General features: G+C 45.7%; 1 protein-coding gene and 1 long non-coding RNA gene across 3 annotated transcripts in view; both read left to right on the forward strand.

The window, feature by feature from the left end:
- Positions 1–15,441, forward strand: part of GRIA1 (glutamate ionotropic receptor AMPA type subunit 1) — a 115,009-nt gene extending 99,568 nt beyond the window's left edge. For both annotated transcript variants that reach the window (XM_015875851.2, XM_015875852.2), the window contains exons 15-16: positions 5,134–5,268; positions 7,079–15,441. In XM_015875851.2, coding sequence (XP_015731337.1) covers positions 5,134–5,268; positions 7,079–7,267 — 324 coding nt within the window. In that variant the 3' untranslated portion in view covers positions 7,268–15,441. The remainder of the gene's footprint in view (positions 1–5,133; positions 5,269–7,078) is intronic.
- A 6,416-nt stretch (positions 15,442–21,857) lies between these two features.
- Positions 21,858–26,838, forward strand: LOC116654075. Its single transcript, XR_004308951.1, has 3 exons — positions 21,858–22,312; positions 22,797–22,984; positions 24,438–26,838. It is a non-coding gene; the product is annotated as an uncharacterized LOC116654075 (long non-coding RNA).

Raw genomic sequence — 26,838 nt, forward strand, 5'->3', positions numbered from 1 at the left:
GAGAGCTGCTTGAAACTCCATGTGTGAAATCAATAGGCACAAACCTTAAAGCCATGTAAGCCTCTAACATGAGTGGAAGATCACAATGATGAGTCTCAGCTGACAGACAGTAGTGCTACTTCTGTTCCTTGCTTAGCATCTGCACCATGACTGCAGCAGCAATGAAAAAACAGTAAGAGAAACCCTCATCAGAATCAACACAGCCCTCTTTCTCCTGCAGGACAAGCAAGTAATGACATTGCTTGTCATTAGACCATCGTGAGCCAGGTTAGTTTTACCCTACTGATGGTGTGTTGTTGCGCTAGTAATAGAATAGTAATTCTGCTAATGACATTGCTTGCTTGTTCTCAGGAATGCAGCTAGGCAGACAAACCTACCTATCACCCACCTGGCCTTATCTAATTTTGTTCCTTAGAAGGATGAAAGAGTGTTAATGAAGAGGGTGAGGACTAGCTGGATGTAAGGTTTGTACAGAGGGGTTTAGGCAGAGCCAAGTCAAATCTTTGATGTTTCCCAGGTTTATGTTTGTTGGTTCTGAATTATGTTCCTTGCCTGTAGCTGACTGCTGTGTATCCTATCTTTTTAAACGCGACACTTTATCTATGTGCTGTCTGCCTAGTGCTTACCCATAGAAATCCCCGTACAGAAACATTAAAACTCCAGAGACAGGCACTCTGCTGTGAGGAAAATTTGGATTAGTTGTTCCATAGCAGGAGGTGTGGGGCAGCCATGGTCATCCAGGACTACCACGGCAACACCAGACCAAAGGAAATCCCAGCCAGTTTCCTGTGCCAGGCAGCCATGTTCTTGCAGAGGACACCCTGTAACTATGCAGTTCCCTTAGAGGATCCCATTTTGAATGCAAGCACATAATGGACAGCTTTTTTTGCAGGCTATAAAATTTGCTGTGGGCTTGAAAGGGTTGTCTCGGTTTGTTAGAGGGTAATGACAAGTTGTACACTAAATATCAGGTATGTTAGATTCTCTTCTTCCTCGGGTCATTTGCAAGGCAATGGGAGAATGGAAACTTGTCCAGATCAGAATGGCAAGGTGCAGATTGCTTCAGGGGCAGCCAGACAGCTTCTTGCATCAAAAAGACCTTCATTGAAGACACAGAGATCTCCATTCCTCTTCTTCAGTTGCAAGAATTGAACTTTTGTTAAAATATCAATAGGGATCACCCCCTGCTACTGCCTTGATTTGTTGATTCTTCCAGCAAATGTGTCTTTTCATTGTTGGGCAGCCTTACCCCATGGCTGGCTGTGCATGTGCTTATGCCCTGCCTTACAGAACTGAGATACCAATGGGCAATAGCTGGTGCTGTGCCCTTCATCACTGAGCTTCAGCTCTTGCCACAGTAAGGGTGGCCCAGCACTTGATGTAAACACTCTCAATACGCTGCCAGCAGGTTCTGGGGGTGCAGGGTGCAAGAAGGGAGCATTCCCAGTGTGAAACAGGGGAAATCTGGCCTTCATGACTTTCAGCTAAGGAGGATAAATAATTGCGCACAAGACATGGTGCCACGTTGGAGAGGAACAGACGGGAAGGTGCCTGGTTGCTGTAGCAACAAGGCCGCTCTTTTGGAAAGCTGGGTTTTTCTTTTCACTTGCCAATCTTACCCCCACGTCAGCATTCTGCCGTGCAGGAGACAAGCGGTGACATTTTTACACTCCCACTGACAAGCTGGTGGTGATGGGCAGCTCCAAGGGAGAGCAGCTGGTGTCAGAGCCTGAGCAGAGAGGAGGGGGGTCCTCTCAGGCAGTTAGCATCATTTAGGACCTTGTAACTAGGAGTGCTGCTAGGGCTGGAGAGAGAACAAAACAGCAGACAGAGCCTCAGTGTGGTGTGCACTGTCCCCTATCCTTTGTGTGCATCTGGTCCTGCAGCTGATGGAAGCAACAAACTGCTTCTCCCACCCAGAGAACCTCTCTGAATGTCCTACTGGGAGTGGAGGACAAACAGATAGAAAAAGGAGAGGATGAGCAAAAAGTCAAGGAACGATTTTACTTCCCAGACCTGCACTGGAAGAAACATTATTGTGACTGTAGAGGAGAAATATAGTTGTTCTTCCAATCCGAGCAAGTCTGCCCACTCTTGTGCCTCACTGGGGTTTCCTTGGCTTTTCTACTGCTGGAAGAGAAAACTGAGTTCAACCAAATCATCCAGGTAATGGCGGTGATAATGGTAATGGCTGCTGCAAAGCAAATGCAAGTACCTCACAGTAGGCCTAAAATTAGTTGTGTGAAATACTGGTGAAGTCAACGGCTTTGGTCCATCTCTGATTTACCAGTCAGTTTGGTGTGGCATCAGGAAGGAAGTGGATGTGAAGAACCAGCCTATTCTGGCTGCCAGACCTTCCTACCCTTACATCTCGCTGAGACTGCCTCCAATTGGACCATGAGTCATGAACTTGGGGTGAGATTGAAAGAATATTGTGGCCTGCAAAACTTCAAATTCATGTATTCCCATGAAACCTGGTTTTCCAAGGATGTGTAGCTGGAAGTCAAAGACCCCATGGGTCACAGGTCACCCTGATGGCCAGTTGTGCTGGTGCTTTATTTGAGAGGGAGCACTAATGCATTTTTTCTTCTCTAAGGCTTTCTCACAAAGCTTGAAGATCTTTCATACCTTGAACATCTCCACCCCTCTGTCAAATCAGACTGGAAGTATGGGTTGAAAATTATTATTAAGACAGACAAATAGGCAGTTCTGCCCTCTCCTCTGTCCCATCTTTCCCCCTAAGCACATGCTAATCAGCCACTTTTCATTAAGGGACCAGGATTAAAGATTAGGATGTCAAGGAGGGCAATCCACCTCCAGGGACTTTGTCCCTCCTTCAAGCTGGTGCAGCCCCTTCAGTATGGCTTTGAAGAGGCAGAATACATGATGTGTTGTAACCCAGTTTTCTCAGAGTAATTGCTCCGCTTTTCCAAATCTTTGCTTAAAAAAAACTCTGTAAATTTTTCAGCTGGTGCTTAAAAGTTTTTTCCTAGTAATCAGCACAGAGAAAGCTGAACAAAAGTACAGTCAAACCTGGGAGAGAAAAAAATGCATGAAGGCAGATTATAAAAGACCAGATATATTACCCTTCAAATGTGGAAAACTGCAGAAACTAAGAGGACATTTGCAGAAATCTCTCATTAGAAAGAGCACAGAGGAAGCATCGACAAGATTACAAACTGACCAGTGTGTGATCGTTACATAATAGAGGAACCAAAGCTGTCCACCAGTGGAGACCATCACGTCTGCAGCAGAGTAACACAAATGGTGACAGTGATGAATCTCTTGACAGCAATGTCAGTCAGTGAGGAATGGAAAATGAAATCACGCATAGAGATTTTTACAGTGACCAAAGTGCAGCAGAGGTGACACCTCACCACAGCTCCAAATCTTTCAGCAGAAGGCTCTCAATGGAAAGTTTCTCCTTGGGGCACCGGAACCAATGACACGTGTTCCATGTGGACAGAAACCTTTGCAGCTCCATGTGGGTAATGGGATGAGATGAAGGAGAGGCAGTAAAACATCCTGAGATGATCTATTCTGTGATGGAAGCCTTTTAAAAACTGGAATGTTTCTCTGTCTTGTAATCTAACATTTTTGGCAACATTTTCTTTGAAAGACAGAATCTTTTACAAAACATACCTGCCTGAAGGACAATGTTGGTTCCTGACAGACTGCTCTTGACTCAAAGCTGTCCATGAAATCACCGGTGTTTGGTTTTAGACCTTTTTGATGTTGATCCACTATAGCTTTCTGCTTCCTAAGAAATTGTACTTCCTAGAAAGTTTGGGCTGTTTATTGTAAAACTTGAGAAAAAAAGAGGATGAATCTACTGTCCTAGAAGGGTAAGGACCAAGCTCTGTGACCCAGCCATCTGTATCTCTGCCGAGCAGTGGGGAACACCAAGAACTGCTCCAGGCCTTCATTTCCAATGACAGAAATGCCTACCAGTCATACATGCTGTTTCTCTACTCCTTCTCCAGTGAGCTTTACGCAGTTTTCTTCCCTTATCCAGTAGGTGGGGCCATCAACACTGATCAAACCCTAATCACGCCAATAGACTGGCACTGACCTGTTGGACCTGCCCTGGGCAAACTGTAATGGAAATGCATATTGAGTCAATGTTGCAAAGCAACAAGGACCATGGAGAACGGCATCTCAGCCTGGTGGACTATAAAGAGATATGAATTTTTTAAATTAAAAAACAAGAGCCTGGCACATGGAGCTGAGCCGAGTCTTTGGGTCCTACCACTGCCCAGAATGATCCTAATGCCTCAAATCCACCTGGTCAGCATGGACCACACTTGAAGAATGGCACTGAGTGATGTTGGGGTTGGATGTGGGGGCTCAGCTACCTTGCTACTGAAATGAGTCATTTTGAGACTCTCCTCTTCCCCAGAGAGCCATGACCATTCATTAGGCGTTGTAAAATCAGAACACAAATGCCGGCTGTGAGTAGCAGTCCATTAATAGCCCTATTTATTGCAGACCAAATAATTAGCTTAGACACGCTTCAGCAGCTCTTGATTGCATATGAAATAACTGTCTTATTACAGAGAAATGAAATGTGCTCATGAGGACAGCTCAGGTGTCACCTCAACCTCAATATCAGAAAGGAAAGGGATTTAAGAAAAAAAAAGAAAAGCAAAGAAAACCCAGCCATTTCAATGTGTTGCTCAGCAACAGAATTTGCGGGGGAAACAATCTAGGAATGAAGGAATGAGCATTTCCAAGAGAACGGGTTATTTCAGGCAAGACATCAGGGACAAGCAAATGTCACAGAGGCAGAGAACTTTTTTTCCTCCTTTAATCAATAATTTAAACCAGACATTTTGGGTGGATAAGCACAAGAGTTAGATGTGATTGAAAAACGGCGATCCCAAACCTTTACGAAAAGTCACACTGCTGAAAAAATGTTTGTTTGTTTGTGTGAGGGAAACGTTAGATTTAATAGGCACCAAATTAAGAATTGAAAATGTTCTTAGAAATGTCACTCGTGCACTTAAAGAGGGAGGTGATGTAATGCCAACGTTGCTATATTGTACGGTATCTCTACCAGAGCAATCTCATATTAATTTTGTTGTTCTCCTTCCCACATGCCCTCCCTACCCTCCCTTCTCCTTTCTCTTCCAGGACAAGACAAGCGCTCTGAGTCTGAGCAATGTGGCTGGGGTTTTCTATATTCTTGTCGGAGGCCTCGGGCTCGCCATGCTGGTGGCTTTGATCGAGTTTTGTTACAAGTCCAGAGCTGAGGCGAAGCGAATGAAGGTGGCAACCCATTCCCAGGCCTTTCATACCTTCTCTCTGACACCACCCTGGCTCCAAAGCTGCCTTCGGAGATGGATGCAGCCCAGAACATGGGTGGAAGAAAAGACATAGGGATAATGAAATGACCTTATCACTTCTCTTGCTAGAAAGAAATAGGAGCACAAGAGGAAGCTAAGAGAGGCTCAAATGAGCCCTAATCCTAACTCATGAGCTCATGCAAGATCAGACATGTGACATAACACTCATTCAAAGTCCAGATATAGAGTGAAATCATAGCACAAATGGTAACAGGAACACATTGCCATTCCTTAAAGCAGGCTATGGCAACGTGTGTGCAGCATGGATGAAGTGTGTTGGAGTTGGTGTGATACAGCCTTTTCTGCAGTAAAAAAAAAATCCCCCAACTCAAGCAGTTAACAGCAAGATAGAACTGAGGTTGTGTAGTAATGAATCAGATCCTGTTGTTCCCTCTGCTGGCATCCTGCTGGCACTATTTGCAGGTAGGCAGCAGTGACAGATGCTCAGAGCATTTGCCAGATTTCTAGCCTTGAACCTTGGTTGGACAACATTCTCTCAAATAGATACCCAGGGTAGGTGAAATGGGGTCTCCAAAGTCAGAATTATACATCATTAGAGAGAGAAACTGTGCTCTGATGTCTCCTGAAATGTCTTCTTCTCTATTCTGTCATGGTCTACCAGCAGAGTACTTCCTAAGGCCCAGGAGATTTGTTTCAGCCCTAATTCCCAGTATGCCTAAATTTGTGTCCTGTCAAGAAGGATTAGATTTGAGAGCCTTGGGAATGCACATTTAATGCAGTATCTGTGGAGCAAGTGCTTTTTGACTCAGATGGCTATGAGAGGTGATCCCTTACATGGGTACCATAGTACAGAAGGGTGCAGCAGGATCTTAGCTGTAACAGTAACATATCTAGTTCTTACTCTCCATGAGCATGGAAGTCAGTATGTTACAGGAAGCATGCAGCAGATTTCATAAGATTTAGGGAGATTTTCACTTCCCTGGGCACTGAGACTTACCCAGAATCAAAAAGAAGATAAGCAATCCTTCCTTTGGGTTTTATGTCACCGTTTCTCAACATGCTTAACATTTTGTCAGCAGTAAAAACATTTCTCATTTGCTGAAAACATGCAATAACTCTTTTTGACATTGAGATTCAGGAAATTCTACAGGCCGTGAGAGCACAGGGATAAGAAAAGGGGTAAAAAATGAAAAGAGCCATAAATGCAAAGAAACCAAAATAGCTTTTCTCACTTGGTTTAAGTATTCTGAGAAACTGGTTTCCTTAGATCTTGTGAAACAAACGCTTTGGACAGGATCTGGAACAGGAAGATGAGATTTAGTTTCCTGAATTAGGTTTGCATTTCCTAGCTGCCTCTGTAGACAAAAACAAAGGTACAAGTTCAGTTTCTTGCATATGGAAAGTTAAACATATGCTTGCGGTGAGTCAGAGCCCATCATATGTAACGGTACAGGAGTAGTAATAGTGTATATATATGGGAAAAGGTGCCCAATACCTATGAGCAGATCCAGTGTGATTGTTCTGATATTGTAGGGTTAGAATAGTTTTTGTACATGGCACGTTTGCTTTATACTCCAAATTACTGCAGAAACATTTAATTTTGAATGTAGAAGAGGTGTGAATTAACGGAGCAAGTGCAGGAGGCACATGCAGTGAGTGAGAGTGAAAGAAAGCAAGGGAGAACAGCGATAGAAACACAACGTTTGTTTTGTATTGTAATTTCTCCAACATTACTAAGGACAGGGGGAGACCCCCCCGTCTTTCCTAAAAAGGGTTTTTGTTTAATCCCACAGCAATCAGTCAACGAAGCCATACGGACATCAACCCTTCCCAGGCCGGCTGCAGCAGGAGGCAGTGGAGAAAATGGACGTGTGGTCAGCCACGATTTCCAAAAATCCATGCAGACTATCCCGTGTATGAGCCACAGCACTGGCATGTCCCTGGGAGCCACGGGATTATAATTGGCCTTTTGAACCATTGCCTGGGTGAGAGCAGGGACAGCCCAACTCCACCCCCTCCAGAGCCAAAAACAAACCCAACACCAACAAGACAAATGACGATGACAGAAGGGACAATTGGATGGATCTTCTCGAGGAAATCAAATCTATTTCCCTTTTTCTTTTGCAAACAGATCCACTGGCAGGAGAACAGAAACAGGTCTGTACTGCAATAAGGAGAGCATAATGGGATTTAACAGACTCGTTAACCATCCCTGATCAAAGAACCACTGGAACACTAATGAGGACTATGCCATTTTGTTTTAACTTGGTTGTTAATAAGTCTTAGTGTGTGCAATATATACTTTTTTTTTCTTTCTTACTAATTCCTGTGGTGTCAGGGTAACATCAGTCCTTTCCCCTTTTCCTGCTCAGCCCTTTAATCTGGTTTAGTTCAGGATGCAAACTGTAACATCTGAGCTACTAACAGCAAAAAGAAATTCCAATGAATGACAAGTTGAACTCCCAGCAGGGTGTCAGCGTCAACCCCTTTTGTCTATCGTGATTCTGTTGTGAATTTGGGGTGTGGAGTTATTGCAACAAGGCAGACAGCTGCGAATGGCTCTCCCTGCAACAGGAAGGACTCAACACAAGAAGAAACTGAAAAAGAATGTGAGGCTGTCTTACAGTGGCAAAGATATGAGTGAGTTTGGAAACCCCAGGTAACCTGATGATAAAGTGTTGATTCTTCCAGAGATGGTGAGTGGCAGTTCGAGAGAAGGATCATGTGCCTGGAGAGGAGAGCATCTTGCATGGCGTATTAGAACAGGTGGCTGGTCTAAGATCATGGTAGCTGCTATTTATGGAAGAGAGAAGATAAATGCAGTATTCCCCTTACATGCCACTCTCCTGCCTAGGTTACTGGAGGCTAATAAGCAATTGTGAACCCGTTCTTCATTGCTTAGCTTCTGTGTATGCTCCCTCTTTGGTGGTCACATAAGGGAACCACCTTGAGCCGGGAATATCATCTCAAGACATCCAGTTCTAGATGGCTGCCTATTAACCAGTAAAACACACTAGAAGTCATGGGGCTGCAATGGGAATAACACAGCTTATTTTGCTCTGAAATCCCTGTATGGCCATTTTTCTAGTTAAAAGGGACATCTTTCAGACAATTGGCAGGAGTGGCTTTCTGGAAGGAACTGCTGAAGCAAATGTGAAGGAGATCCTATAAGAGCTTCATTCAAGCATCCATGACATATGATTGCATCAGAGCTGGTCAGACTTAGCCTTCCTGTCAAGCTGTGGTCTGTTCTCTGGGTAATATGCCAAACGTAGCAGATTCCCACTCGTGTATCCTTAGCGAGGGGAAAGCATCCCCAAGCCAGGAAAGCAGATTGCTGACACCAAACTTGATATTGCAGAAACCCGTACTGAGGGACAGGTTGCTGGGAGCCCAGCTACAGGAATCAAAGGGACAATGACGGCTTTCCAGAACCACAGAAAAGATTCATTCTGTGAATCTTTGGCATGGACAAACACTTCCCATCCTGGTGGGCCTGAGATGCTTCCCTGGAAGTGAAGAATCACCAGGGGAGTATTTAAAGCAAGAGAAGATCTGCGGGGCAGGGACCACAGTGAATCCACTCAGCCTTGTCCCATCACCGATGGCACATAAAGTTCAAAGCTTCTCACAGGACTCAGCAAATATCTGCCCAGGGACTGAGCTGCTATCGGAGCATTCTGAACTGCTTTTTTCTCTCTCTCTCTTTTTTTTTTTTTCCTTCCTGCAACGTAGCAAGTGAGGATCAGAAAAGGAAGAGATGCAAGTGAAGACAAAGTTATACAGGCAAATGACTGGCACAAGTTTATGAGGAGGATTGGTCCATACAGCTGTCCATAGGGCTGGAAACTGCCTGAACACCAGTTTCCATTAGTGTACTCTGTAGAGCAATACGTTTACCACCTTTAACACCAGCCTGGTCCAAAGTATCTGTTCCATCTACCTGCTTGTCTTGCAACGCTTTGGACACCAGCAAGTCAAAGAGTCAAGGTCTGAAGCTCAGGCACAGCATGCCTTGTGCCAGTGTGTTTTCCACTGCTGGAAACCCTTGTGGTCTTCACCTCTCATCACCAAACATGAGCTCTGTCATCAGCTGCTCCAAACACCTCTACGAGTCACTTTGTGTTGATTATCGCTATTTTTAGTCCACTTTCTTTTCCTTAACTTTAACTTCAGTCCTAAGTAAGCACTAACATGGTCGGAGCAATCCTTCAAGCTAGCCTGCTTCCATGTCTACAGCTCTCAGAGTCATCTCCTGTCTCAGCTCTTGCCACATCCCAGAAAAGGCTGACATGCCCTCCAGTGCTCTGTCCTCCTCCAAAGACATGATCACCATGGTGGCAGGTCACAGGGAGCCCAGCTGGGCATGCAGACATCGACGGCATTGTGGGCAGCAGTGCGCCTGTGCCAGGACTGGCTACCTGTGACATGAAGATGTGGGATGCGGCCTTCAGGTCTTCAAAAGCCTTTGATCAGTGACGGGGTTTAAAAAAAAAGAAAAAAGAAAAAAAAAAAAAAAAGAGGAATAGGACAAAAGCGTGGAAAAATGTTAACTTGTAATATGTATTTTTACTACACTTTTCTTAAAAATAGAGTAATGGTCAAACTCTTAAAGACATTGACATTTTTTTTCTCAACAGGAATCCATATTTAACAGTTTTGGCTTTCATTAAATTTTGCTCTTTGGTACCTGGATCTTTTATTTACCAGCTATATTTATTTTAACTCTTTTTTTATTTGATTTTCCTTTCTTTTTCTTTTGTCACTTCTGCGCAGGATTTTGCTTTAACAAACTGAACGGTGTTTTTATTTTCACATTCTCTTTTCGACACTTTTATTGGCAATTATTATTTACACAAGAGTGAAACTATCAGCTGGAATTTTAGCACCACGGATCCATGATCCATTTTTCTTACCTGTCCCATGCTGTTTTGTGCCAGTGCTGGATGTATGGAAGTGAAAATGATGTTACCCCTCAGGCAATATTACCCAACCTGAATCAAACAAAATTTCCTTGATTATTGCTGTGTCTGACTTGTGAACAGCAGCCAAATAAACTACTTCAGGTTGAAATTGGGAATCTATCTAATATTTTCCCAAGAGTCAGGAAACTGAACATTCACTGGGTTCAAAGTTAAGTATTTTAATTCTTGTTCAGAGTTCTATGAGGTTATTTTCTGAGGAGGGCAATTTCAGGATTTTAGCTTGTTTTTACTGAGGGAAGATCTAGTCAGCTGAGGGAGAATTCAGAACCAGCACTGGTCCAAAAATCCATGCCAGGATTGGTTTTCCTGGGAGCTGTCATGCTGTTTCAGAAGCTCAAACATTCAAGATGTTTCTCACTCAATTGTCATGCAATTAACCTGCTTAATTCCTCTTTCAAAAGTCTGTTGAAGTGGGAAATAGAGTGGGATTTAAAGCATCGTGGACAGCTGCCAATGCTAACTGCTAATCCCAATTCTACACTAGTGCCACGCTCTGAGGTAGCCCTTGTTGTCACAAATGTGGAAGGACGCCCCTTCCCCATGGCACCATTCCTGTGTGTTGGCCGGGGAAGCCGAGACTCCCAAGTGCCTTTAGCCGGGCATCTCAGCTCACCCCGCAGGGCTGTGGTTATAGACTCAAGTTCTCCAACATTCCCAAGGGGGTTTCACCCACTGGTAAGTTTTAGGAGGTCATCAAGGGTCAGAATTAATGGAAATAGGTTGTGAACCCTCAGACTTCAAAGCACAAGAAACTCCAAATCAAGGGGTCTGAGAGAAAAGTTTTCCATGGGCAGACTATTCTGCATCAATACATTTTGGTCTTCCGCACTTGTTTGGACAACCAGTACTGTATGATGAGCTTGGACCTCATCTCAAAATGGTCTCCTTGTTCCTTCAGTGGTTTGCTCTTCATTCCCAGTAAGGTTGCAAATATGCACAAGAAATTTTCCTTTATCTCTTGACAAAAGCAGGACAAAATTCCCTTTCTGCAAAAGCAAATATCCCTTATGAGAAAGTCTCCAGCGAAAATAAAACTATCTTCAACAGCTGATGAAGCAAATAACACTGTATACTGAACAGATACATCACCCAATCCATCCTTTTGCTATGGGTTTTTAAACTCAGCACCAGGGCAGAAGGCTGGAATGAAACAAAAGATTTTTGTCTCGACTTGTTTGTGTATGCATATACCTGCCTGCAAACACAGCAAAAATCTCTCTCTTGTCTAAACTCAGTGAAGAGACAGGGCAGGGGCACATACAACAACATTTGCTGTAACCCAGTGGTCACCATTAGATGTCTTGATGCATGATTCTAATACATTGGTTTGGGACAGAGGCACAAGTCAAAGCTCAAGTGACCCATCATAGTGGGGTGTGGGTATTCTTCTCCAACATGGCATGGAGATTGCTCTGAAGCAGCGCCTTGGAAATAGGGTGGATGGGTTCAGGCCTTTTCTATCAGCAAATGTACCAGATTTACTGCACATACCTTTCAGAAACTTGTTGTGGCCTGTTCTTTGATGGCTGTTGTAGCTGCAGACATCTCTACAAACAGATTCCCCTGTTGCCTCTATGTTACCTATGAGCTCAGATCAATTTGCCAAACATCACTGCTGGTTCTGTGGCTTGGCAGCCTGCTGCTGGTGCAAGACCTCATGCCTGCATCTCTGGTAGCCAGTTAATTAATAGAAAAACAGTGATGTCATTGCCATTCATGGCAGCCCATTTATCTGCAGCAGGGCAGGGCTTTGCAGGGCAAAATCCGCATGCAGATCCCAGTTCAAAAGATGCTAGTGCCAAAACTGCTTGTGCTCCAAGGAGACTGTTGGTCATGTTGCTCCAGCACCACCCCTTTATCTCCATCCCCATCTCTCCTTCCTTTGTCCATTAGTCCCACCTACAGGACTGCAACATGTAGGCTGTGCTATGTATGCACATGGTGGTGGTATTCTTATGGATAGCTTTGTAACACTACATAGCCAGCACATGAACTCTTTGGGATGGGAAGAGAGATGTGAATCCAGTTCTGCCTAAGGCACAAGTGATCTCACAGCCTATCACACCGCTGGGCAGCAAGGAGACATCAGTGGAGTGGTGCACACTTCAATGGCCCAGCTGCAAACAGAGTTGGGAAAGGATGGCAGAAGGTAGCAATGGCTGTAATAAGCACGTTCCATACATACAAATAGCACGTGAAACCTGGGTGGGAATTAAAAATATGGCAATCCAAGACTCAGCTATGCAGCAGTCCTAATGCCATCGACCTCGTCCTCAACAACAAAATTCAGGTAGAAATGAAAGAGAAAGCTGAAAGAAAGAAAATACAATATCTTACTAGCATAGGTAGGATGGATTTACAGGAGTCACAAAGGAACGGTGACCCCATTTCTCTGCAGGAATACATCTTCCAAGTCACGTAAAGAAGGGCAGAAGTCCTTTGAGGGACTCCTCACAGCTTAGGGCATGCAGCACAGTGCATCCTTCTCCATCCTGTGCAGAAAACAAGTCAAGGTGGTGCACACTCTCCCAGGGAGTCATCACTGCACTGAGCGCTCCCAGCTCAGGGCATCCTCTGCATTGGGCTGGTACCGAGGGAGCTCCTGGCCATGGACAAAGGGAGAGCAGTCCCCAGAGCAGGGAAATGCAGCAATTCTCACCTCAACAGGGGATACTGAGAAGTTTAATTAGCCAGTGTTTGCACTAATTGGGTAATACACACACATATACATACTCATAGATTAAGAGAAGCTTTTGATGGCTCAAATTAGCTGTCAAGGTACCTCTTCATTCCTAAGGATCAATATTGTATAATGTAACAGCACAAAGTGTGTTCATTACTCTGCAGGGCTGGTTTAACATGCTGTCTGGATCCCTTTGGCAGCATTTCCTCCTCCGTTTGAGCTGGCATCAGAATTAATGGCATGTCGTGTTCTATAAGTCCTGACTTTTTAGATGAAAGGTGCACAGTGTTGTTCGCATCAGTATTACAGCGTAATAAATCGATGCTTTCCTGTTGGAAGGGATTCAGACAATTTCACAACTTGCTCTCAGGAACTCAAAAGATGACCTATCTGCCATTGGGCCACTGGAAAAAGAAAACAATAATAATAACAGTTGCTGTATGCTGTGAGTAGGGCTCTGGAGCCAAATATCAATCCCAAAGCTCCACCAGGCCCTGTTGCACAAGGTAGCGCACAGCTCAAGGAAACAATGTCTCACCACCAGGAAATTGTGGGGTAAGGACAAAGCCTGATCTCATTCACCAAAAAGGAGCAGAGACAAAAGCAGAGTGCCAGAGCTTCTGGAAAAACAACAGGAAAGGGGAACAGGAGCAGAGACCGAGCATGCCAGGGCAGAGCAGCAGCAGCCACTGCTGGGCACTTATTTAATGACATCTTTACAAAGTAAACCATAAATTCCTCTGATCGCAGGAGCTCGTGTGCAAGACGGGGAGAGGCTGAACTTAAAAGAGAAGCCGTTTTGCTGCCTCAGATTAGCTCAAACTGTGTGACAAGCTTTCCCCACTTCAAAACCAATGTTGTTAGCTTCAAAATCTGCATTATTAATATTTCAATGTAAGTCCCATCAGGAGCTGCCAAAAGAGCTCTCCTGGACTCGTGACAGCTCATCGTGTTTGGTTCTAATCGTATATGAATGCATGAGTTAAGAAGACATCATTAAAAGTACATTAAGTTTAATTATGCTAGCAGCCACAGACAGTTGGAGCATTGGCTTAATGCAGGATGCATAATTACATCAGAGCAAATCCATGGGATTCATATTTGTTAAAGAAAATGCTGCTGGTCTGGTTGTGTCACTACAACGGGATCGAGTTAAGGGAATGGCTTTGGGGGCTGCTCCCACCCAGCCCTCCTCAGTATCCCTGCACACTGCTGAGCCCTGCCGCAGCTCATTGCACACCACGCTTCATGAGAGCATCACAAAGCCCCAGGGGGAGATGGAGGGGCGCTGCTGGGCTGTGGAACCAGCCCAGGTCTCTCTGCAAGGGGCTGGCAGGGCCGAGCAGCTCACAGACATGGGAGTGGATGGGTGGATGGAGTCACAGCCTGGTGCAGAGGGGATGGAAATAGACACTTCCAGCATCCTGCTGCCCTTCTGTAGGTTCCAAGCACTGCTGGTTGCAAAGCAGGTTCAGACAATTCTCAAACAGTGAAACAACAGAAATAAAACAAAACAAAAAGAAACAAAACACAACAACCAAAGAGCTTCAGCTTCTCAAAGGGCCCATTCAGCTCCCTCTGCCAACATAGCCGGCAGCAGCAGGGCAATGCCAGTGACACAGGGCTGTGGAACAAGGAAGGTGGCACATCCTCATAGCCAGCAGCACAACCTCACAGCCCACCCACTACTTCTCTCTGCAAGGCCAACAGCTGAGCCCCCCACCCACTCACCACATCAGTGCTGGGAGTGCATCCCTATAGGAGATGTATGTTCCTAAGGTTCCACCGAGCCCTCTAACATCTGCCCCGATGCTGACCACAGCTGCTGTTGATGCACTGTGGCCCTTTGCTGCCTCCCCTCCATGGGGTCAGAGCTGCCACTGGGAAGCTGTAGCACAGAGGCACAGCACAGAAGGGCAGATGGGCAGGAAACGTGACATAATGGAGCAGAAATATCTTGATGGAGCAGAAGTCCCCAGCAGCCAAGGCTGGCTGCAAATGGACAGCAATTACTGGGTAGAAAATAACAGATTTCTAGGAAGATTTCCAAATAAAGTGCCCCTGAACTTAGTTTGGAGGAAATCTTCATTTCTATTTAGCTTGGGTTTGTTGTTTGTTTGTTTGTTTGTTTTCTTTTTCCCTTTTTTTAAGAGAGAGAGAGGCAGAAAATCCCCACCACTCAGCCCACTTTATCCATGCCTATTTCCATCCTGGCTAATTCCATCCCATCCTCACCCTGCTCACGCAGATGGGGGTGGCATCACACAGGTGGGGCTGTGCCATGGGACAGGACAAGACAGCACCCCGGGACCCAGCACCATCCTGCACAAAGGGGCTGGAGAACCCCTGGGTCTTAGTTGCCATAAAGGTGGTTTCCGCGCTCTCTGCTTTTCAGGGGTTTTAATTGACAAAAATGGTCATCAGCATTTCTAATTTCAATCTAATAAACATGGGGAAATTCCGGCTACAGGCTGTTGTGATTTTATTTCCCATTATAGGGAGCTGAATTTAAGCTGTTTGCCAATGGCCATCATAACCGTGGCTCAGCTGAATGGTGGGAAGAGATGTGGCACGGACACAATAAAACTTTCCTTTTCTAAAGAAACAGTTGGTTTTCAAGTGAATGGGCACACTCATGTCTTTTCAGCTGGGGGAAGGAATACACGGATACTGAGATCGGTTTTAAAGCAATCCAACATCATAAGGTTCTTTAGAGAAGGCATTGATCTTTCTCAATGGGCAGCAATTGATACGTTCAAAGAGAGCTTTGTGTGCGTGCATGTTTGTCCCCACACAGGTGAGCACAGTCTGTTATCTGAAAAGAAAGAATCAAAAAAAGCAATCAAAGCTGAGCACAAAGAGCAGCTCTTCGGGGAGAGAAGTGTCAGGACCTTTGTATCCCCTATGGCAGCTCCCTTTAGTGTGTAAACCCTCTGGTAAGATGAAAGAACAATCCAGGTGCAATTAATTGTGCTTTCAGAGGCAAACAACCAATCAGTCAGGGCTGTGCCCACTGAGGGCTCATGGGGGGGATTATAAATTAACCCCTCTGTGGTTAGTTTGCTGTGGGTTTGGGAGGAGGTGGGTTGTCTGGTGTTGTGCTGGTAGCCTCAAGCTGTCACTTCCCAGGGACTCAGGCTCTAACAGCACTCTGCAACCCTAATGGCTATCTGTAGAATACAGCAAGATGCATGAAATCTCCATCTATTCTGCAGCATGCTTTGGTGAGATCCCAACACAGCATACCTTTCTGTGAATGGACTTTGTGATGATGTGAGTCAGTGCCAGGTGAGAGGAAGGGGACAGCCTGTGGTCTGATGCTGTAAGGCAGGTGGTGGGATGTAAAGGCACTCACTTGCCTTTAATAACTCAGGGAGGAGAGTTTCTCTAAGATCCCAGCCTGTGGGATTTGCTGGATAATTCCATAAGCAGTGAGAAGTTCCTCAGCTGTTGCCAGAGAGCTGAGGCTGCTGTGTATAAATAATGGGATGGTGATCAGAAATGGTCAAAAGGTATCATTGCTAACTGCTGAGTAATGAACCTGGGGCTTCCCAGGAAAGCTTTGCAGTGGTGGAGGTGTAACTTCTGGTAACCATACTGTGTTGGGTAGTGCTGCATGCCAGGAAGAACAAATCTCATTGTGTCTGGGCCAAGAGGAAGAACCATGCTCATGCCAACAGTTTGCAAATGGGAGAAACAGTGCTGAGTGCTTTTCCAGAACCAGACTGTGACAGACAGCTGTGATTTGCTTTGTTTGTCTGTTTCTCTCCTGAAGATGCCTGTGTTTCTGAGGGATGGAGGTGTGGTAGGTTTAATGGGAATGAGCTCCGTAAAAACATTTGATTTTTGTGGGGGAGCTTGTTAGCTGAGAGGAAGACTATATAAGAGAAGTAGTCAATGTGAGACGTCTAAGGAGGAGATGAACACTGGGTGGAAGAAAAAGGTATGTACAGCTTCTGCAGAGGACTTTATCTTGCAATCTCTTTTAAATCCTATGAAAAATGGAAAAAATGTCAAATCCAGGGGATAGAAAAAACACTGAGTCATAACAAAAACATCTGGCCAGGCACCGTGCAGAAACTGACCTGAAATGGAACAAGTGGGAGGTCAGTGGTGCAAGAGATCCTACCCAGACCCAACAGTATGGCACCAAGGAAGGGAAGAACCTGCAGCTGTAATGCTCTGAGCAGACCTGTGGGGCTACCCCCATGCTCAGCATGCAGGCAGGAAGGAGGGGGTTGATCATAATGCAATTGAATAGGAATAAAATGTAGATTTTTGTGACACCTGGCTCAGCAGCAGTGGGGTGAAGAAGGGAAAAGATATTGGATATTGTCTGGGTTGTTTTTTCATGCTTCTGTCATCTCCCTGTTAGAGACTGGTTGGTAACTGCTGCCTTCTACAGCTCTGATGTGGATTCCACAGTAAGGAGCAGGCCATTTCCTGCAGTGCCCTAACCTGTACGTTGAGGAGCAGCAGCATTTGCTGGAGTGTTTCTGAGTGAGTCAGTAAGTCTCACTGCTGTCCTCATGGTGCAGAGAGGTTCATCAGGTCTGGGCCAGGTGCTGTGTGTCCCCTCACTGTGGTCACAAAGCCCTGAGTGATCCTTGGACACTGGTGATGAAAAGATATTGCTCAAAGTACAAGTCACCCTGGGAACCAATGGGAGACCTGGGTGCTCCTCCATGTCTCAGGTGAGTGTTTAGGGAATTCCTGAAGCTTTCCAGGTCTTGCTTGTCCCCATGGGATTGGGGTAACCTGGGAGATGTGCAGATGTCAGCTCACAAGGGATAAGTGGAGCAGGAAATCATGTAGCTTCCTTATGTTCAGCTACAGCTGGGCGGTGGTGGGCCCAGACATCCCCAAAGACCTTGTCCAGCTGTATCTTCCTGAGTTGTTCTGTGCTGTGTAACAGAGGGCTGGTGAATATTGCATGGGATCTGCTGTCACCTTGCACATGGCAGCAAAAGCACTCCCAAAGGAGAAGAGGAAGATTTTGTATTCAACCACTTGGTTTTAAAGACAAGTTTAGGTTCTGTCAATTCTCCTGAAAACACCTTCTTGATCTAATTTGCTGTTATAGCCATTGAGAGCTTTCTCTTCCATGATGAAAGTGGGATAAAAGCAGCTTCAGGACACAACTCAGTATGGTGAGCTTCTACCAGGAGTTTGAGCGAAGCCTGACATTGCAGTCAGCAGAAACAGCCTCCAAATGACAGGGGCCAAGCAATGGTGATAATTGTTCTCCCAGCAATAGCGTGATGCCATGCATTTAGGCTTCAATTAATTTTCTGGCTCTAAATGAACTGCCTCCTACCTCTTTCAGCAATTACATCTTGCTAATTGAAAATAGCATTCATCTTATCTCTAGAAGAGGACTGGACAAAAGTAGGGCAACAAAATCTGGAGTGAAGGTATCATGAAGAGAAAGGGGGGAGGGAGGGGAGGAATGAAGCTGAGGGAGGAAGGCAGCCAGAATGGCTGAAGGGGCAAGTCCAGATCTTTGTTTTCCTCTATCAATTTAGGTTGTCCTGGTTCAAAACAGGGTATTCTTCCTCAACCCTATTTCCCAAGGAAAGCGCTTTGGAAAGGAGATGCTTTCCGTGCTGCAGTGTTCAAGGAATGATCCCAGCTTCTTACCTCTAAAGGAAGTTGCAAGCGCCTTAAGAGAGAACCAGCATAGGTTTGAGTTTTATGTGGTTTGGTTTTGTTTTTCCTCAGTCTGTTTACTTAAAATTCCTCTGAGTTTTCTGCCAACAGAACCTAATGCAGTAAGACTTGAAGAGACTGAGGAACTGGCGGCTCTCTCTGGTTTTCACCCCTGACTAAGAAGTGAAGAGAGAACGGGCAGCATTAACAAGCTGATAAGCTCAACTTGATCCAGAGGGAGGTGGGTCCTGCTAATCTTGAGGCTATTCTGTGGCCTTGGGCAGCTCTCCTGATCTCTCCAGCACCTGATATACCTGGACAATTGTAAAGCAGGGCTGATGGCCTTCATTTCTGTCCCCCTATGGCTCACCTCAAAAGTGCATTTAAACAAATCTCACAGCATTTCCATGCTTTTCTGACAGACTCTGACATCTCTTAATCTGGGGCTAAAAAGATTTCTTTTGTTTTTGCCCCTTTCCTTTAATACTAATTATTCCAGGATGGGAAGATGCAGTTGTACTGGAGCGGTTCTTCATTTTGTGCACAGCCAGGTGAAACACAAACAGTGACAAATTGATGATGGAGCGGAACACATTAGCGTGAAAATCCTCAGATGCCTCATAAGGTATTTCCTCTGAGTCTGCTGAAGTGATAACACTATTGCAAGTGGCTTCTCCAGAAAGGAAATAGTCCCTTGTTGGCAATCGGTTTGATTGGATTGCGGTGAAGCTTCACATCAGTACTGAAATACAATCTGTATAGCCAGCAGAAGTATGTTAGGAAACAAGGAGAGGATTGCTGTGCAGGTTGTCGTTGTCTGGCAGCATGGGGTGAGTTGGGGGCTGGCACCAGAAAGGGCAGCAAGTGGAAGGGTCTAAGCAGTGTACTCTCGAGAGGCTGAGAAACCCCAAATGAAAGCATCTCTAGTTCTCTCCTTGCCCCCTAGTGTCCATTCATGTTAAAGATTCTGGTTCATCCCTGAGATTAAAGCAGTGTTTGTGCCTCTTGTGCAAGTTTTTTGGGGTAACTCTCCAGGTGGATCTTTGAGCCCTTAAGAAAACAGAGGAGAATACATCTGCCCTTCAGCCCCGGCTTGCCCAAAACTTGTGTGAACAATCTGGATGTTGTGTCCCCAACCTCTTGGGTGCACATACCATGCTCACCCCAATCTCTCACACCCATGGGTATAAGCCTCTCCTAATCAGGTGAAAGCAGTTGTTAGACCTTTTGTTACACCTCCAGTTCTAAGATTCAAGCAGCTTTTAATTCCCAAGTCAATTTAGCTTTGGGCAAAAAGCAATTGTGCTACCCTGTCTGGTGCATGCAGCAACCCACAGTGCTGCTCTGCCCATCGGCTGCTGCAGGAGATGCGCTGGGAGCTGCAGGCAGGGGCTGTAGAAATTGAGGTGTTTGATGTTTGCTTGTTTATATATTTAGCAGCTGCTGTCTCCACAAGAGCCCCTTTCTGCAGAGGAGTGATAAGCCATGCTTGACTCCTGCTTGCCCACCCCTGCTGGCTCCCGTTTGCTGCCATCTCATCAACAGGCACCAAAAAGCTCCACTTCCATCCCTGCTGGGCTGCCACCCCTGCCCTGCTCTGAAATGCTGCCTGAGTGTCATGGAAACAGCACATGGAGCTGCCGTGCACAGGAAGGGAGAGGGGAGCAAGCCAAGGGAGCCTGGTAAGTCCCCCAGGAACAAGGCAGCTCCAGAATGACACTCATATTTGGATTGTGAGAAGCTGCTGCAGTTCCTACAGTTAAGTCAACATGCTCGCATGGCACAGATCTGTGGCTAAGTGTGGATGCAGCACATCTGGGAGCTGCACAAGGGATGAGTGGGGCTGCCCTGATGTGCTGGGCTCCCATCTCAGTTTGGCCACAGATGGGCTGGTGGTCATGGGTAGTGCTCTCTGATTTGCATTGCCTGGGAGTCGGGTCTGAGAAGGACATGGCTTCTCTTTGAGAGCTATAATTAACATTGGGAAGCTGCTGGCTGCTCTGGCAATCCCAGTTATCCACGTTGTCTGTGCTGTTCACGTATCCCTTCTTAGTTGAGCATACTTATTATTATCTTTATTAATTACACACAGCAGTATGCTTAAAGCGAGGCGGTGAGGTGGGGGGGAGTAGAATGGCCAGTGTTTTCCCACCACGGAGAAGCAAAATGTTACATTTTGTACTTGTCAAAAGCAAAAATCCTTCACTTCAAGATGTGTGAGATGCATTACTAATTGCACAATTATTTTGTTCCGTGGCACTTGCAAGAAAGAACTTGGAGTGCTTTCAGCAAATTCTGGTGTTGAGAAAATAATGAATTGGAGGTTTTTTTTTTCTTTCTTTTTATTTTAAAGGTACTAAATTAAGTGCTCTTCCTTCATGAGAATGTCTTCCCAAGCTTTCTGGAGCTGTCTTCCCAAAGCTTTTTGAAGATGGAAGAAGTGTGCTTTAGTTAGGTGTGGAGGTCAGCGTGGCCCTGAATAAAGGAAGGGATGAGTGAATACAGCTCATGTGGATGATTTCCTTTTTGTTACATGAGAAGAGGCCAAAATATTCAGGTACTCACAGGGAGGTGAATTTTGAAGGTATTCCACTGGGAGCTCCACAAAGCCTTCCTGGGCTGCATCCCTCTCCCATCACACCGTGGCTGGCAAAAGGGTGATTCACAGTCTCTGTAACAAACACTGTAAGCAATGGCATTGAAAACAGCTCCTTCTGACTCTCCATCCCTCTGCCACAAAATGCACCAAACCCAGCATCTGGGGCAGACTTGGATCTATGTTCTCCCTGTGCTCCAAGCTGTTGGGTACCTGGTAGCACACTGGAACAAGGAGAGCACTGTTGATGAACTGAGCATGGAGACTCAGGTGTTTGGAAACTTCTTCTGGATTAGGAGGGGAAATGAGTCTGTTTCTATGAGATTGATCCGTGGGCACCAACAGAGTGTTCAGCTGGACTTCTATGAGAGAGCCAACAGTGAATTAAGTGTCAGCCGGCTGAGACACTGGACAAATGGGGAAACACAATGACAACATCTCTGCATTCTGCCTTTCGGTGGCTGTCAGCTGTGCTCAGCCAGCTCCTTGCTGCCCTAAAATCCACGGCTTTGCTATGGTGACTGTGCTCTGGTCTGGTGCATCATTTTTTTGCTTCAGCCTGCTATGAAAGTGAATTTTCTATATTCATAAGCAGCAGCCTTGCTGACTGAGGCAGCCTGGTGGTAAGTTGAAATATCTGTACATCTCAGGGGAGGTTTAGGCCAAAATGCCTGTAACAAGTTGAACTACCCCTGAAAAATTATTGCAAGAGCTGAATGTGTGAGACAGGCAGAATGAAGAGTCTGCAAGTAGACAGGGGGAGGGAGCATGTTTTCAAGTGTTTTATAATTACTAGGATTCATTTAATCCTGTTTACATTTACCTTTGCGCATGAAATTCATAACCATGGTGTGCAACCAGGCACGGTGGTGGTGATATACAAAATCTTATTAATGAAGATGATGGGAGGATTTGGGATGTGGAAGGAGGGGTGTTGTGATGGAATTAACACCCGCTGCTTTTCATCCCTTTGGAAAACAAATTGCTTGTCAAGAGACTCAGTGGGGTCCAACTACAATCAGCCCTCAAGGAAAAGAAGTGGGATATGAAACACAATGGCTCACACAGGCTCCAAAATGTCCTGGCTCTTTAGGTCTGTAGCCAGTGGACTCTGCCTTGCCCACGTGGCACTGCTCAAGGTCCTTTTCTCTTCTCTCTTCTGCTGCCTGATGCTAATTCCTGTGTCTTTTTACACACTCTTGTTCAGACTTAAAGGTCTTGAGCAGTCAGATTTTAACCAGCTTTTGTATCAGAACAGAAACAAGGAGCAACAGGTATCTGGCCTTGCTAAGAGAAGTCTCACTGGTGCTTGAGCCTTATGGACCATTTCATATTAATAGAAAGGGACATTAAGAGCTATCATCCTTCCCATAGATGTGAAAGACCAGGACTCAGAGACATGTTACTACTGCTCTGTGCCAAGCCAGAAATATAATCTCTGCCTGGACAATATCTGCTGCAGTATGGGGAGAGGGATCTGTATGGAGACTTGTTTATTTTGGGATTCATACTTCTCTTGTTCTTCTGTGGTTAGTAGAAACAGCCACACAACTAACCTGTGTCTTTCTTCATGCCAGGTGTTGAGTAAGCAGCTGTATTGAAGACAGCTGAATGCTGAGGGAGAGAGGTTTCCCATTGCTGCCTGGATGGATGGTCCTGTCAGTCCTGTCTTAGTCCCAGGGGATGGTCTCCTACACTCTCCCTTGTGTGATGACTGCATGACTACACCCCTTGGATCCTATCACCATTCATCTTTGGAAAGGAGGTAAGGTAATCAAGAGCTGAGCCCAGAGATGTATCTTGGGCAGCTTGGGGTAGCAGGCTGTAATTGAAGGATCCTGCTGAGCATCCCTGCAGTGATCTGAATGCGTCACCCTTCTCCATGGGAGACTGTGGTTGGGCAAAAGCACTGGGGAAGGAATGAGTGGCTGTGGTCCCCATGGTAGTGGGATCCCAAGATTATGTGGACCCATGCCTGCAAACCGAGGGGTGAGACAGATCCCCCACAAACAGATGGGAAATCAAGGCTCAGCTGAGCACAATCCAGGATGCCAGCTCAGTAGCAATGTCTTTTTTTCACCATTTAAAAGCATCCTGCGGAAAGCAGGAATGAGAGCTTATCTCCAAGAGCTGTCACTTCCCCAAGATGCCTTCAGCTCAGTGCTACCGTGAAGTCAGTGTGGGAATGTAACCTTTATGGGGAATGGTAAGTTGTTGTAGCTTTCCTAGTGTTTAATGTTCTCCATTGATTAGTTTCTATCTCCCTGAAGGGAGGAGGGTTTGACTGTGAACCAGAGCTCAGCGGTACCCAGTGCTGGGGGTGATGGTGAGCTCTCAAGTGAGAAAACTGGCAAAGGAAAATGCAGGGAGTGACTTTCAGAAATGAAGACAAGAGAAGGAGTGACTCTCAGAAAGGATATTTCAACTAATCTGGACTAAAAACCCAATGCCACTTCCACAAATATTTTACTGTCAGAGGCACACAAAGTGTGACAGCTTATTTCGGCTCCAAGCTGTGATTCTTACACCTCCCCAGTGCTTCCCTCCCTCCCTGCCCATCCTGTGCCAAGTGTTCATCAGTAGAGGATCTGTGGCCTTGGGGCCGTGACAGCTCTGCCCTCCCTTCTGCACACAGATGTGGCACAAAACAAAGAAGAGAAGCGAGAGGGGAGCACCGAACCAAACAGCAGTCACAGTTTTTGTTGTGCTGAGTGTTTTGTGCCAGCTTAGACAAGGTAACTATAATAATAGCAGCAGATAGTGGAGGGATACTGAGTATTAAGAAGCAGCTTTGAATTAATCTCAGCTTTCTTATTTTGAGCAGCAGCAGCACACCTCCTAACGCCCTTATCTTTTTGGGTGCACCTGGAACTGTGAAAGATTTAAACTTGCAAATCCAGAGCTTAAACAGTAAACAATTTGGCCTCAAACAGTCCAGAATTGGGGAGAGGGGGGATTGGCATGTGTAGAAGAGGAAGGCTTGGGGGAGCTTGTGGATTTATACAGAGCTGAAAGGTTTGTGCCTGCTGAGCAGCCTGCATGGTGGTGCACGCAAGGAGATGGGATGGGAGAAGGGAGGATTTTCCTGGTGTTTGGGGGATGCTGTGTCTGGCTGCTCAAGGGTTAACTTTTAGCCAGGATCTTGCAAGCTTTTGGGGGCTGTTTGTTTGGGTCCCTGGAGATTTGTGTTACTCAGTCCATTTTCTTGCTATTTGCAGCAAAACGGAGCACTGTTTATCAGAAAGCAGAGAGCCGCAGCAGCAATTCCCTGACCCATGAATAAGATTTGATCAGCAGATGCCTCCTTTCAGCACTGAGCACTACTTCCATCTATTCTGTGCTCCGCAAAGTCCTGGTTACGAGCACCGAGCAAACCTTCCTGAAGCACAGACCCTCAGAGGACCTGAGCAAGAACACCCTGTGCACGCAGGCCTGGCTTTAAGGTATCATTTGGAGTTCAGCCGCAGGTTAATCTGTCTGTAGCACCAGATCCACTCCCAGCTTTTCTTTGGAAAGGGTCCATGTGCTTTCTGCAGGCTCAAAGAGCAAGAGAAAGCTCCAAATCCATCCACATTAATTTACTTTTCTTCCCAGTCTTTGACTGCTACAGAACTCCCCAGCCTGAGCTCTCATTTGTCAGCATTTGGGGCTCACTGGCAGCTTCTCAGCTCCCCGCAGCAGAACAACACAGTCACCCCCAGCAGCCAAAAGCACCAAACAAGGAGGGACAGCCTCAGCTGTACACACTGCTTTTCAGTAATGACCCAATTTACTTTGGGGTTTTTTTTTGCCTCTTTCTCTTTTTTTTTTCTCCCCTGCTATAAAGATTTATGGTGAGGATGGTGCCCAGCTGCATCTGAGTGCAATAATCCTCCTGTGGTTGGTGGAAACCAAGCAGCTATTCCTCCAGCTTGTTAGCAGTCAGGAAGATGGAAGGAAGTGGGAGGAAACTGGAGGGTGAGGGTTTTGAGTGCCTCACTCATCACTGCTGAACCCCGCGCTATTTATGGTGCAATTATCACCGCAGACAGACTCCTTTATCATCCAGCCAATATTCTGGGTACAAATCCTATTGCAGCACAGTCACTCCATACATCATCCAGGCACAACAGCAGCCAGGTGAAGAGGTTCAGAGCACTGAATAGCTCTGCACAAGGAAGGGAAGAGGGAACCAGGCTCCTGCCTGCCCCCTAAATACCACACTTCTGCCCCAAATCCTTTTTCTTTAGGAGGGAAGTGATGCATTTTTCCTTCTTCATGCTGACATCTCTTCCAAAGTCTGGCTCTATTTCTCCAAGGAAAAGGCTCCCATGCAGCTCACACCTCTCTTGGTTGGTTTGGGGCAAGGCTGTGGAGCAGCATGGGCCATAAACAGTGCCAATGCAGCTGGGATTCTGGAATAAGATTGTGGTGTGGATTCTCTGGTGTCTTCTATGGTTAAATCACACATCCTACTGCCAGGAACCTTTGTTAGTAAAGGGTTGGTTAAGATGATCTCCAGAGATCCCTTCTAACCCCTTGAACTTTGTGACACTGTGATTCTCTTCCCCTTCTGTTTCACTGCCTGTGTCAGAACCTTGGTATACCTGGCAACCCCTTCCCTTGTGTCAAATATTGGAGTGAGGGGGTGGGAGCCAGCAAGGATGCAAGAAGCTGGGTCATCAGGCATCACACACCTGTTCCCAGTACAGCACAGATCAGCCCCACCACCTTTCCTTTGTCACTGCAGGCTGCATTTACTCAGGGATAAACCTTAACACCTGCAATGAGTGGAATTCTTCAGGCACAGGGCTGTAATAACCATTGCTCACAATGCTCACTTACTTTCTAATTGCTGAAGACTTCTTCTTTTCCACATTCTCAGTGCTTGAAAGGGGAAGAACGCATCTAGGAAATGTAATTTAATACCCCAAACGTGCTCACTTAATTGCAATCCCCATAAGCCAGCCACACAAAACTAAACAAATTCGATTAATTTATTTCAATTTGCACAAGTCTCCCTCTCAGACTGTAATTAATGGAGGGAAACAATTAAGGTAAACACAGCACAGCTGAGAGAGCTGTTCTCGCTAGAAGTCACATTTTATTTTAATGGTGCTGTATTTATATAAGAAGTTCCACACTTTTAACAAGTTTCCCATTACCTTGGTGTTTAATCAGCGCTGTAAATATTTTGCTTCAGCTGAAATGGTTTTTGTGAAGCCATAAATCAACAGGGAGGGAGAGAGCAGGGAGGGAGTGTGTTGCTATAGGAGGAATGCAGAGACACGGGCTGCTGCTGGAGCCTTAGGTCTCAGCATCATGACACTGTATATACATACAGCCCCATATAGGCTTTATCTCTACATGCTGGCACTGCCCACTGAGCACTGAAAAGCAGGAATGATGTGATCCATCTGTCATTGCTCCAAAGTGTTGTTGCTACAGCATGAAAAGAAAAATTGACGCTGCTTTTCCTCCTTTCTTCATTAACCTTTAGATATAACAACACGCTCACATTTCAGTGCAGGCACAGTCTTACCAGAGATTTTAACTCTAACAAACAATCTCGTGTTGATTTTCTGCTATCTCTCTCAGTCTAATTAGTTGGGAAATACACCATTTGCTAAAGAAAGACGA

This window comes from Coturnix japonica, chromosome 13, assembly GCF_001577835.2.
Source record: "Coturnix japonica isolate 7356 chromosome 13, Coturnix japonica 2.1, whole genome shotgun sequence".
NCBI lineage: Eukaryota > Metazoa > Chordata > Aves > Galliformes > Phasianidae > Coturnix > Coturnix japonica.